The following is a 14502-nucleotide window of genomic DNA, read 5'->3' as shown; positions in this document are numbered from 1 at the left end:
ACATTATGTCTGTGTGGGTCCATCAGGGCTATTCTTGTGTTTGTGTAGTGTCTGTGTGAGTCTGTGTAGAGTCGGTGTGTGTTTGTGTAGTGTATGTGTGTGACAAAATTATTAAAGCAATAAGCCACGAGAGGCCGTGCATTACTGTGATTTTAGCACGGGGATGACGTTTTGGCACGACGTGAAGCGGAGTGCCTAAAACTTCTTTCCCCGTGCTAAAATCGTAACAGTAACGTACGGTCTCGAGTGGCTTATTGCTTTTATAAAACGGCGGTCAACATAAAATATAATAAATACAACAATGTTTAATTCATAAATGTATTTATTGTGTATAAACTTACAATAAAGCATTCTTCCGCGACGCAAAATAGTTCGATTAACAGTGTTGCTAGGCAACATGAGGGCGAAAATAACATTAATTTTTTCTATTCAGTGGCGTATTAATATGGAATGATGTGAGGCGGTCATAGGTGTGAGTTTATCGGGGATTTTACAACGGCTTCGAACGCGGCTCAGCCAATCAGATTTTAGGACCGGAACTATCCGTTTTATAATACAGTTTTAATAAATATAATAAAAAGAAAATGATAACAATAGAATATATATAATATATTAAAAAAGTTACAGATTTACATAAAAATTAGTAAAACAGTGCAAATGGCCACTCAGGTGGCGCAGCGGTAAAACACGTTAGCACACCAGAGCTGACATTTCAAACTCTTTGGTTCGAAACTCAGCTCTGCCATCCGACTACATGACCAACGATTGCCTTGTTGTTCATACAGGATGGGAGCCGGAGGGGGATCTCTCATAACTGAGGCAATTACAACCTCTGCTGGCTGGTTGCTAAGTCGAGGGATAATGCGTTGATCCGGGTGTGGCTCTCCGTACACAAAGCTGATCCTGATCTCGCCTCGTGCAGGGGAAAAGATGTAGTCGGCTACTGCACACGTGTCGGAGGGGGCGTGTGTCAGTCTCGCTCTCCTCAATCAGCAGTGGAGATCAGCATCAGTAGAGAGGAAGCGTAACACAATTGGGTAATTGGATACAGCTAGATTGGGAGGAAAAATGCAAAAAAAATTTTTTAGTAAGAGTAAGAGTAATAATAATAATAAATGTAAGCAGTAAGAACAAAAATGTGAGTCACACACACACACACCCAAAGATATTCATGACATGTTACTCATCACCACTACAGATATTTTGTTTTTGTAATCTTGCTGTGTTTTACCTTCACTTTCAGACTGATTTTGTGTGTGTGCAGGTAATAGACTTTATGATGTATAATGTGTTTTAACAATAGATTTGCATAAAAACTCCTTTGTTACACTGGGCTTGCATAATTTGCTGTTATGACAAAATATAAAACCACTAGGCCATCTACATTGATGAACTAAACTGATTAAAATGTGATTGGGTTACAATCTAATAATCAGTGGCAGTGTACAGTGGAACAGCTGGTTATGTGGGTGCTGTGACAGTAACATGGGTCTGGGAAGCCTAATCCCAGTCTAAGGTCACTGTGTGATTAAGTTTTAATGCATTTTTTCTTGTGTTACTGGATTACTCCAGTTTCTACCTATACACATGTATGTGGCCCTGCAGTGGATTGGTGCCCTGTCCCAAAGTCCCTTAAGTTTAAGTTTTAGGTGTTTTCAGACAACAATAGAATAAAATAGAATTTACATTTTATTTGTCATTGAACATAGTAAAACAAAATACTTTGTGGTACTTCTCAACATAAATGAATCATATAAAAACGAAAAACAACAGCAACAAGAAAAACAACACATGATAACACACAGACATAAAACATGCAGCCAATAATAGCAGCATATAAGATTTGAAGTGCAAAGTGACAAAAATGAGGTGCAAAAAAGCGTGAGTTCTTAGGGGTTCAGGCAGGGGTGTACAGAGGGAGTGATGAAGGGTACAGCTCTGGGGAAGAAGCTGTTCCTCAGCCTGCTAGTCTGGGTTTTTACTGGCCTGTAGCTCCGTCTCCTTGGAACCTGGTTTTAAACTATACCACTGGTCAGGGTCTGTGAGTGGTTTGGCATGGTCTCCCGGGCCTGTAAGTGTTGATTACGTGCTCTTATGACCCCAGAGGTCTAATTTAGAGAGTGAGAGAGGTGCAAAAGTGTAACTCCCTGTCCAAAGTGTATTCACTTATACCCTAAGTCCAGTGTTTCAATGTGACAGCGGACCCACTGCGACCATGATCAGGACTGATTATCGTTTGTATTAGACAGGCATAAAAGAAAAGTAACAAGTACATTCATATTGCCAGTTTGCAAAACAAGCCTCGGAGAGTCGTTTGGAAGAAAAGGAGTCGGCTCTAGTGAATCAATTGATCTGACTCACTGAAAGTAGGCGGGTTCAAAACAATGGTAGACTGTATAGCTTGGTTAAATAGTTAAAACATGAAACAAGTAAAAAAAAATGAATATGTATATATTGCTGTTATATTTAAATCACATCATGCGTACGTATTTCTGATCACTTTGCGAAATAAAATTAATGTTTTTTTACTTGTACAATTTGTATTAAATGTCCGTAAGAAACAGAACTGTTTGTATTTGGTTCCGTCCGGAAACACATTTTACTGAAATGTTTGCTATCGGTGTTGGAAGGCTGAGTAAGTTTTTACACTTCTTATTCCCGTCAAATAAAATACAAATATAAACATATAAACTGTTAAATACATGTTTACATATTACTAAATAGATTCATATTATTTAGTAGATATTGAATTAACCAAAGCTTATTGGTTTGGCTGACGGTGGATAACGAAATGTCTGGAGGTTGTTGTGTTTGTCTAAATAACTTTATTATTATAATTATCATTATTATTGTTGTTGTTATTTATAATTATCGTGGTTAAAACACCGCATTCTAGCAATAAACAGTGAAATAAATACAATTAAAAATACACTTACACACTTGTAAATGTCTTCATACATATTGCAGGTAGTGTTTACCGGTGGAACTGTACCCGTAGCGACCCTGACCAGGATAAAAACTAGTCATATGAATTTATTATTGAAAAATGTAATTAAAATGAGAGGATAATGCTAAATAGAAACATGTTCACTAGTGGTCTCTGAATGTGGCGGTGAAGTAAAGTCAGATGTGATCATGTACAGGACCTGCTAATGTGCTCACTGACTTTTATATCCTTAACAATCTGACCATCACCATGCTAAGTTAGATGAAAGCTCTGGTCTGACCTGTAGCCACATGTGGATGTGAAGCCTGGACACTAAAGAAAGAGCAAGAAAAATGCCTTCAGGTTTTTGAGTTAAAAATGCATCTTCTAGAGGAAGATGATCACCACTGAGCAGGTGTACAGGATGGCCAGAACTGAAGTTATTGAACCCCATTAAGTCCTGCAAGTTATGTTACTTTGGGCATGTAATAAAGTTCTCACACAACAACATTAATGACAAGACTTGTGGAAGGACTAAGAAGGCCAAGAATAAGACGAATGAACAAAATAATGACATGGATTGCTTTATCAGGGGCTAGTCTGCTACAAGCGACATAGGAAAGAGGGCATTGGAGAAAGCTAACGCATCTGTGCATCCAACCATCACAAAGCGATGATGGCGTAGTGACATGACAGAAGAAATTAGAGCAGTGTAAACCGAAAAGACACTTAAAAGCTATTTAAAATGTGTCAGAACTAAAACGAGCACATTCAGAATGTTGATTACTATTACGCACTAATGAATCACACAAGGGCTTCATTTCTGTTTATTTTGATAATCCACTAGCATTTAGCTTTAAGGTTAATAGTCATATGAAATACAGCAGACCCGTGTCACAGTGGTAGCTCACTATAGCTGAGACCTGGGGATCCAGGGTTCGAATCTCAGTGGTGCTATCGGCTGGTCGGGCGTCTGCGTGGACATGATTGTCTAACGGCTGAGGGTGAGGGATGGCTGAAACAACGAAGATGCACTTTTTGGTGTGCTCTCCGTGCTGATCCCAAACCTGGATAGAAATAGTAGGGTTCCCTCAAGAAGGGTATTTCACATGTAAACTGTGCTAAGTCTGGTATGAGGACCACAGATCCGCTGTATCGACTCCTAAACTTTTTCCATCTTCTACTGCTGGATTCCAGGTCACAGTGGCATAGAAGGAAACGAAAAAGCAGACAGCCTGGCAAAGGAAGCAACAAATCAAGACATTGCTTGGAAATATGTTCCCCAAAACTGATGCCAACCCACAAATCAAAGTTTACTGCGGAGAGAAATGGCAAGAAGAGTGGTCCAGCAATCCCCAAAACAAACTACATGAAATAACTCCCAACATCTGTATTTCACACAATCGAGACTTTTTAAATAGACAAGACCAGACGATTATAACCCGTTGTCGAATAGGCCATACTGCCCTCACCCACCGACACCTCATGGTTAGTGGGCAGGCACCAGTTTGTCAATTCTGTGCTAACCCCCTAACAATTAAACATATTTTATTAGAATGCGCTACGGTTTCTACTATCAGAGACATTTTTTACAGCGTCGAGAATATAAAAGTACTGTTTGAGAGGATTCCTCCAGTTCAAATTGTTAATTTTTTAGGAAGTCTAAATTTAAAACAAATGATATGAACATGTAATATTTTACTGTTCAAGTACCTGTCCCTGCCATAAAATACCAATGCCAAAATGCCAATACGTTGCTGATATGGCAATAAATCCAAACAAACAAAACAAACAAAATCGACTCCTAAACACTGGAGCAGCCAAAAGGGAACAAATTAAATACAGTAGACTTAAAAATAGTGAAGACACATTTGATCTTCTTGTAGGTGTTTATAAACCCACAGTAAAACTGAATTGTTTTATTCTAAATGTGTAATTAGGAACGTCCTATTTTGTATTTATTATCTGATTACTAGCATCATTAGTTGATTGCACTGGTTATTAACATTAATAAATTAAAAGGACTGATATGTGAGAATTGCTTAGTAAATAATGTACATGATGTGATGTTTTGTAATATAAATTTGTAATCGATAACACGAGAATGAAAACAAACAATGATTTTGATTCAGGTTTCTGTATGTTTATGGTTTAGTTTATGCAACTCTGCCAGCCACCTCGTGGACAACTTAAACATTATTAAAGCGTTCTGTATGGCTGGAAGTATGTGGACACCCCTCCTAATTATTCATTAACCTCCTATAGTTCAAGTGTTTCGGACACACCCATCACTGACAGTTACCCTCGGTTATACTGCATACATCATATGCTAATAGCTTTCCTGATACAGCATGACTGCCCATGTGCACAAAGCAAGGACCTTCTGAAAGACATGGTTTGACTAGTTTGATGTGGGGGATCTCTACTAACTTCAGTCCCACTGAAAACCTCCTTTAAGATAATTTAGAAGCTTAAATGTGAGCTAGGCATTTCCAGTGCCTGACACACGTTGTCCTTGCCCTTTGAAAGGGCCCAGGTTCCCACGGATACACTCCAAAATGTTCTTTTAGTGCTCGTGGTTTTGTATTGGATGTCCAATGAGCTCATTTGTGTTGTTTGGAGTCTGTGTGTAGATCCATGTATGACAGTCGCTTGTTTGCAGAAATGCAGACACAGATGCAGAAGTATAATGAAGATTTTAATAGATGCCGTTCTGGGCGGCACAGTGGCTCGGTGGGTAGCACTGTCGTCTCATAGCAGGAAGGTCCTAGGTTCAATTCCCCGGTGGAGCGGTTTGGGTATCCCTGTGCCTGTGTGGGTTTTCTACAGGAGCTCCGGTTTCCTTCCACGGTCCAAAGACATGCAAGTGAGGTGAATTAGAGATACTTATGGGCACCACATTGGGGTTAGGATGGGCCTATTACTGATCAGGGGCCCTAATTTTTTTTCCGTAATACATTATTAAACTACTAAACCAAGACATGAGAAACAAAAGAAAGAGAAACATTTCTGAGGTGCTGGAGCCTGAAGTGATATTTTCATGGTGCCCAAATCTCTGACAACACCCCTGGTGCACCAGCCATGTTGCTCCCATGCAAATAAAATAAACAAATGAGTAAAAGAACAAGTGTCCAAAGCTCTGTGAATATTCCTATAATTTTCTTTTCTCAGGGTGTCTTGCTGTTGTTTGTCCATGTGGTGGCAGTACCGTGTCACAGGTGTGTGTGTGTGTGTGTGTGTGTGTGTGTGTGCGCGCGTGCGCGTGTGTGTGCGTGTGTGTGCGTCAGTGTTGCAGTTCGGTGCCAGGACCCTCCCCTGGGACCTGCGAGGGAAAGAAATAGAAACAGTCCAGACTCCATCCCTAAAAAAACATCCTCAGCCTCAAAGCATGTCACCCAGCCAGCTGGCAGCCTGCCCCAGCCTGGCCTGCCATTCCCACAGGGAGTGTGAGAGATGGAGAGAGAGATGTGTGTGTGAGAAATAGACACGTACATGTGGGTGCCAGTCTGTGTGTTCTGCGTTTTTGCTTCTCAGGCGGTCGCTCACACATTGAGGGTCAGAGCGCCGATCGCACCAACACAACTTCAGCCAAGCTGAAACACTGAAGTGCGATTAAGCAGCAGAATACACTTCAGTAATTCAGCTCGGCTGAAGTTGTGTCGGTGCGATCGACCCTCTGACGATCACATGTCACAGCTGAGCGCCTCTCCAAATCTGAGGATTTCTGCTGATGAAACGTCCGGATCGATCTGAGGGAGGAAAAGTCTGTGTGAAATATTTTGTCTGCTGTCAGCAAGGATGTTGCAGTCTTGCGAAAGATTGCATTGGACCGTGTGAAGGCCCAAATCGCTGGCATGTTCTGTATCTGAACAAGATGAATATTAGGAACAGATGCCAAAATGGAACCGTTCTGAAGCTGGAATGAAAAAAAAAAAAGGATTTGAGTTTTTATTGTTTCTGGTCATTTATCAAATGTTGCTGCAACATGAGGACTCGGCACACCTGTGTACTGACCACATCTATTCTGTTCTGAAGAAAATCATTTCTGTTCCTATGCAAAATGTTGATCCCGCTATAACTGTCCTTGGTTGAGTTGAAAACTCAAATTCACGATTTTTCTCTTTTCTTAAATGTAGGCTGCGTCCTAATAGAATGCCCCAAACACACAAAGGAAAGACAACAAGTACACGAGCCTGAAACCATAAAAGAAACTTACGCAGGACAACACAAGAACAGTTTTGACCTACCTAACAGCCTTAAAATTACAAATATAAAATAGACCAAAATATAAAGAGAAGATGAAATAAACAAACAGAAACATAATACAGTACAGTGGTACCTTGTAACTCAACGTCTCCTAAACTCAAAATCATCGAAACTTGTACCCTTAAACTCAACGTTTTCCTTAAACTCGGCCTGTTCAGTTTGTTTTTTAAGAATTTTTTTATTTAATTTCAAATTACCAATGAACAGCTGCTTTGTTCAGCGCTCGACTTGAGCGGTAAAACGTCATTAAAGTGCGAATATGAGACGAATCTGCATTTGTGTGGAATAACCGTCAGATTCACTCTGGAAGCTCCACATGTATCTGTGTTTAGCTGGATTTTCCTCCTGTTTCACTTTTATACTTGTTACAGCTCGAGGTTCTGAGAAATTGTAAGAATCAGCTTTTTATTTCAGTGTTTTTTTATATTATATTTGTGTTGTTTTTAGTGTATAAGTGTCAACAACCCCATTATTTTACATGAGTTCACAGGACCATGGAACGGATTAACAGGTTTCCCATACATCCTTATGGAAAAAAAATACCCTAAAACTCAACGCCACTCCCAGAACCAATTGATGTTGAGTTTCAAGGTACTACTGTACTTATTTAGCTATTAAATGACACATATGTGTTAAACATGGCGCTAAAACCCATTTAAATAAATACAATTCTTAAATGTAGGCTTATAAGTTATAAGCAAGGCATGTGCTTCATGGGTATCTATAGAGCTCGGAAAATTGCTAATTACATTTACATTTTCAGCATTTAGCAGGCGCTCTTATCCAGAGTGACTTACAGAAGCTAATTGACTTTGTAATAAATAAATTTCATTTTCATACTTTACTGAAAAGTATGAAACTATTTTATCTTTCCTCATACACATAACATCCAATTTCATTTTCATCTAATTTTGTTTTACCTTTATCCTGGTCAGGGTTGAGGCGGTTTCTCAGGAATCACTGGGTATCACTGGGTATCATTCTGGGATCATTCTGTTTAATTAATCGTGTTTTTATTAAAGGTCCTGTTGAATATTATGTTCTGTTTAATTATCTGAATTAATTTATGTAAATAATGGAGGTGGAACTTTTTCACCCCATTGCAGATAGCAAAAACTATTTATTTTAGCCTGGTACGGCTCTCGTAACAGGCTATAAAAATAAAGTCAGGGTCTTTCTGAGCCTCTACCATAAATAAGTAGAGGTTATTAGATTTTCTGTATTTGTTGTAAAGTGTAAAACTGTCTTTTACCAAACCCATTCCCTTAAAGTGAGAATATCCAGTATTATACACAAAAGTCGGTTGTAAGGTTTTGGATAGGACTCCCCAGCTTTAACATTCATGATTCAAATGTGATGCGTCTCATCGGCCGTCTTTGTGCTTGCAACCTCTGAAAATCCCACGTAAGTCTGGAACATGTTTTTAATGCATTGCATGTTATTTTTTTATGTAAAGGTAACTGAACCAGGGTTGAGAGAGCTTCACTGTGTGGAAGAATGAACCAGGCCGAGGAATCGGAGGGTAAGATAAAACTGAACTGATTTTTGTATCTTGTGTGCTGGGTGACGTTGGTACAGTAGTTCAGCACTAGAACACTAGAACGTACGGGTGGCACACCGATCTTTCATGCTTACCCACCACTGCTGAGATCCGGGTTTAAATCTCAGCAGAGCTATCAGCCAGCTGGACATCTACACAGTCATGATTTTTGTTGCCGGCCACACCTGCCAAGTGCCCGTCTATATCAGGCATGTTCTAACTGACTGCCTGAAATTTTTAGCAAAGTTAAAGCTGGAACAGAACTCAAACTCTGTATATAAAGAAGAGACTGAACGATCCTGCCATGAATGTAGCCAATGTGTTGACATGGTGTTAAAACAATAAATAAACAAAACTAAGTCGCCGGCCTGTCCGGGGTATTCCTGCCTTGCGCCCGGCGTTCCCTGGTGGAATCGGACCTGTCTCGACTCTGCCCGGAGTAAAACTGTTGAAAATGTGAAAGTGAAATAAACATTTGATTAGGGTTGCCATATTTCAGCCTTGAAAAATGTATGGTGTGTGCTGAGGGCTTGGGTTACTTTTTTTGGCATCCCTACTTCATAAAGGCACAAGAAAGCCAATTTAAATAATAAATTAAAATATTAAAGAAAGGGCTCCTGGTTTCTGTGTTTGTAGCTTTAAAAAAGACTTTTTATGTGAATTTTTACTGATGTTTATTGAACTATTATTTCATATTTTTTCAGTGCATATAGCTGCTCCATGTCACACACATACTGTCTTTTGATTTTGTCTACAAATATAAATATAGATATTTTATTAATCCTGAAGGAAATTAAAGCCCCAGTAGCATTATACAACAATAAAAGTACACACCATAAACAATTAAACAGTACAAGTTTAATTCTAGTCTAATACAAGAGTATTAGGAGGGAAATATTAACACACCACAAATAAAGAACTTTAGGAATCTATTGTTCTTGTTTGTATTTTGGCAGAGCATTGTTTTATTTTGTTCTAATGCTAATGTGCAAATTTTGGATTAGTATCTTTGGGCTTTTTTCAGCAGTTTGGCTTTGTGTTAGAGCTACAGTCCATTGTTTCTTGGTTTGTGGTTTTTTGCTCCTGCTACTTTCAGGTTTCCTGCACCATCATGTGTTTTTCCCACATTTGTAACATTATTTTGAGAGCACAGTTGGTGGCCACCTGTTTAGTGACCACTTGTGGTTTTCTAAAGTTACCACTTGCTGATTATAAAACCAGTTGTACTGACACTGATGTTTAAGGTGTTTGCTGTGGATCTGCTTTACATTCTAATGTGGGTTAATAAAAGCTCATTTACCTTCACCAGGATTGATACACATTGCAACCACTGTTGCCTCACTGCAAGAAGGTCATGGGTTTGATTCCTAGGTGGGGCGGTCCGGGTCCTTTCTGTGTGGAGTTTGCATGTTCTCCCCATGTCTGTGTGGGTTTCCTCCCACAGTCCAAAGACATGCAAGTGAGGTGAATTGAAGGTACAAAATTGTCCATAAATGTATTTGACATTATCTGATGAATCTGTCCTGTCATGAATGTAACTACAGTGTGTAAAACATGATGGTAAAATCCTAATAAATACATAAATGAATAGATTTCCATTCTCAGGGTTCCAATGACTCACAGTATCCCCCCCCCCCCGTTAACACATGCAGTTGCCAACCACTTCTTTTTTGCCTGCACAAGGATCAGTATCGTGTACAGAATGTCACGCACTGATCTCCATTATTTACCGTCTCTGTGTAGGCGCCATTGACCAGCCAGCAGAGGTCGCAATTGCACCAGCAGTGAGGAATCCCTTCCTTCTTCCCACCTTCAGACACAGCCAGTCATGTCTGTTTGGGCACCCGGGTGGCTGATAGCAGAGCAGAGAGCTGAGATTCGAACCCAAACTCTCGTGGTCTCAGCAGTTGTAGCCTAGCGGTTAAGGTACTGGACTAGTAATCGAAAGGTCACTGGTTTCAGCCCTATCATCTCCAGGTTATCACTGTTGGGCCCTTAAGCAAGGCCCTTAATCCTCATTTGCTTAGACAGTATACTGTCACATTACTGTAACTCACTTTGGATAGAAGCGTCTGCTAAATGCCAGAAAAGTAAATGTAAATAATGAGTATTTTATGTACTTCTGGTGATGTACATGAATGCATATGTTATGTTTACAAATACAAACTGGAGACATTGTGTGTAAATGTAAAGTCGATGAACACAGTGGAAATAAAGAACAAAAGTGGTTTCCACTCACTGCATTTTTTCCCTCTCCTCTCACTGCAGTGAACTCTCTCTCTGAATGTTTGTGGTAAAAACACATGGTCTGGATTGTAGAGACAATGCTGGAGGATCCCCTTTAGGTGTCCTGGGTTGTCTTGCTGGTGGTTAATCATTGCTAGTGCAGATTGTTTAGTCTACAATTTGTTCAGGCTGCTGTAGTATCACGGGTGGGTTCACAGCAGGCCTGGAGGACGATATAGACTTCTGAAAGTGTGTCTTCATCCTCTCCTAACTCTCACTGCTCCCATTATCCTCATATTCCACATTCCACTGTCTTCTTCCGTCAGCCTTTCCCTCTAGAGAGAGAGAGAGAGTGTGTGTGTGTGTGTGTGTGTGTGTGTGTGTGTGTGTGTGTGTGTGTGTGTGTGTGTGTGTGTGTGTGTGTGTGTGTGTGTGTGTGTGTGTGTGTGTGTGTGAGAGAGAAAGGGCCCAATATGATATTTATATTTACATTTGCTGTGCACATTTAGCAGATGCTTTTATCCAAATCGACTTACAATTCTGACTGAACACACAACCGGCCACCTTTTAATTACTACTCCAGTACCTTAACCACTGAGCTACCACTGCCCTGTTGATGTCCAATATGAGGTCATTAAACAGTTCAAGTGCAGTATAATTAATAGTCTGATCATAAAATTCATTCATTCAGCATTGGACACACACGGTTAACACACACATCTTGTAAGAGGAGAAGCTCCTCCACTGTGATACCTTCCATATACCCATTTAAATCAAACATATATTAACTGCATGTTCTAACTACAGTCTGTAGCAAAACCAAACACTGTGAGAAAAATCTTTAATTAAGCCAAAATGCAAACAGTGCTCATGTTTTTGGGAGAAAATAGGTCTAAAAGGGCATCCAAAAAAACAACATACAAGAACAACACTTGACCAGCACTATAAAGTGAAATACTTAAACTAGAGTAAGGTAATGTTCACTATAGAAGCACTTCTGCAGGTCGCTCTGGATAAGAGCATCTGCTTAATGCTGTAAATGTAAATGTAATGAAATATAAGAATTACCTTCCATTCCTGCCATGAATATAATTACTGTGTAAGCACCGCGTGAAACATCTTAATAAATAAATAAAACATTGTTTACTGCTAATGCACCCTCATGTTGACATGTAATAAAAAAAAAAATTACAAAAAAACAGTATATGTGTTGCGTGTGTGTCTGAGAGAGAATGGGTCCAGTTCGAGGACATGAAACAGATTAAGTGCAATACTTCCTGCTGATGCATCCTTATGTTGCCGTGCAAAAGCAAAACAAAGAAAGCAGAAAATAATGAGTTGCTTCTTGTGTGTATCTGAGTTTGTTTGTGTGTGTAACTGCAGGCCCGAGGTGACGACGAAGAGAAACGATTGAGTGTGCTGACATGCACGTTACTAATCAGATAGAAGGTGAAAACGTGTGTGTGTGTGTGTGTGTGTGTGTCTGAGAGAGAAAGGGCCTAATATAAAGACATTAAACAGATTAAGTGCAATACTTAACAGTCTAATAATAGTAAAACAAAAAAGCCAAATAGTTTGATCATGAAATTTTAAAACATTGTTTCTGATGCTTTCGTATGTTGATGTGCAATAGCAAAACAAAAAAATAAGTTGCTCCTTGCGTGTATCTGAGTGTGTCTGTGTGTGTAACCATAGACCCTAGGTGACGAAGAGAAACGATTGAGTGTGCTGACATGCACGTTAATAATGGGATTGAAGGCAAAAACGTGTGTGTCTGAGAGAAAGGGCCCAATATGAAGACGTTAAACAGATTAAGTGCAATAATTAATAGTCTGATAATAGTAAAAAAATAAAAATAAAACACATTGTTTCCTGCTGATGCATCCTTATGTTGATGTGCAACATCAAAACAAAATTTTTTTTTTTAATGAGTTGCTCCTTGTGTGCATCTTAGTGTGTTTGTTTGTGTAACTGCAGGCCTGAGGTGATGACGAAGAGAAATGATTGAGTGTGCTGATAGGACACCTTCATAGTTTGATATAAAGCCAAAACATGTGTTTGTGTGTGTGTGTCTGAGAGAGAACGGGCCCAATATAAAGACATTAACCAGATAAGGTGCAATAATTAATGGTCTGATAATAGCAAAAAAAAAAAAAAAAAAGACAAAATGTGTTGCTCTTTGCAATACTTAAGTCTGATCATGAAATTCAAAACATTGTTTAATGCTGTTACGTCCTTATGTTGATGAGCAATAGCAAAATAAAAAAATGAGTTGCTCCTTGCGTGTATCTGAGTGTGTCTGTGTGTGATCGTAGGCCTGAGGTGACGATGAAGAGAAACGATTGAGTGTGCTGACATGCACGTTAATAATAATTGGATCGAAAGTAAAAACGTGTTTGTGTGTGTGTATGTGTGTGTGTGTGTGTGTCTGAGAGACAATTTGGGCTCAATAGTAAATATTAATAGTAAAACAGAAAAAAGCCAAAAAATGTGTTGCTCTTTGCAAGTTTGGGCCTGAGGTGATGACAAAGAGAAACAATTAATTGTGCTTACATTCATTTTAATAACAGATCAAAGCAAAATCAAGTGTGTGTGTGTGTGTGCACATTCTAACCTTTGCGGATTAGATTTGGCCTGCGGTGATGAAGCGAAGCGTCTGAATGTGCAGACATGTATATTAATGATTTGATCACTGGCGCCAGCTCATCGATTGCTGCTGATGCGTCCTGCCTCAGTCTGTGTGTGCATGTATTTAGTCCTGTGGTAGCTCAGTGGTTAGGATACTAGACTATTGATGCCACTGTTGGGACCCTGTTGGACCCCTGAGCAAGGGGCTTAACTCCAATCACTTGCATTGTATTTTGTAAAAAGTTGCTTTGGGTAAAAGCTTCTGCTAAGTGCTGTCAGCGTAAAATGTCGCCTGTGTGTGTGTGCGTGTGTGAATGCATGCGCCTGTGCAGCGATCAGACAGAGATAGTTCCAGGTCCAGGTTCACTCATCCTGGCGTGTTTTGCTGTGAGTTCTGTGTAGTAACATGCAGTGTAACTCTGTTCTGTCACGCTCGCTGGAGATTTATATTGTTTGTCTAAGCTTTCTGTAGGGACATGCATAGTTTTGAGTGGAATGTTTAGTCGTATACAACAACATGGAGTTGCACAATCTGCCTTTGTGGAACCAGTTTCACAGTAAAGCTTTCTGAACTGTGCCACTCTTCGTGACTGCACTGTGGAGATTATGAAATCCAAATTTTAACTCGTGTGCACTGCAATGCTGGTGTTTTAGCTCCTATTGACCAGTGGGGAAAAATATAAATATATAATTCTATAAAAAAACATGGAAATATGTAAGACTGTAAACATAAAGTAAACATTTACAATATGGTGTACAATACAGGCTGCTCTTGTATTTGTATTTATTCATCATAGCAGAGTATTCTGGACCACAGACCCGACACACAGTTTAATCATAGGGTGCAAGAAACCACATCTTATGTCCATGAAGTAGATATTAATGTGTGTAGATGACGTATACCCAGCACATCAGG

At 39.5% G+C, this 14502-nt stretch overlaps 1 protein-coding gene across 1 annotated transcript in view; it reads left to right on the top strand.

Moving 5' to 3' along the window:
* Nucleotides 1–2550: 2550 nt before the first annotated feature.
* The window catches only part of exd3 (exonuclease 3'-5' domain containing 3), an 81714-nt gene continuing 69762 nt past the window's right edge, over nucleotides 2551–14502 (top strand). Inside the window, exons 1-2 of the mRNA XM_063013982.1 lie at nucleotides 2551–2635; nucleotides 8649–8714. Of these exons, the coding sequence (XP_062870052.1) occupies nucleotides 8690–8714 (25 nt within the window). The 5' untranslated portion in view covers nucleotides 2551–2635; nucleotides 8649–8689. The remainder of the gene's footprint in view (nucleotides 2636–8648; nucleotides 8715–14502) is intronic.

The sequence above is a fragment of the Trichomycterus rosablanca genome, chromosome 18 (genome assembly GCF_030014385.1).
Source record: "Trichomycterus rosablanca isolate fTriRos1 chromosome 18, fTriRos1.hap1, whole genome shotgun sequence".
Lineage (NCBI taxonomy): Eukaryota > Metazoa > Chordata > Actinopteri > Siluriformes > Trichomycteridae > Trichomycterus > Trichomycterus rosablanca.
This window is presented reverse-complemented; position numbering and strand designations above follow the sequence as displayed.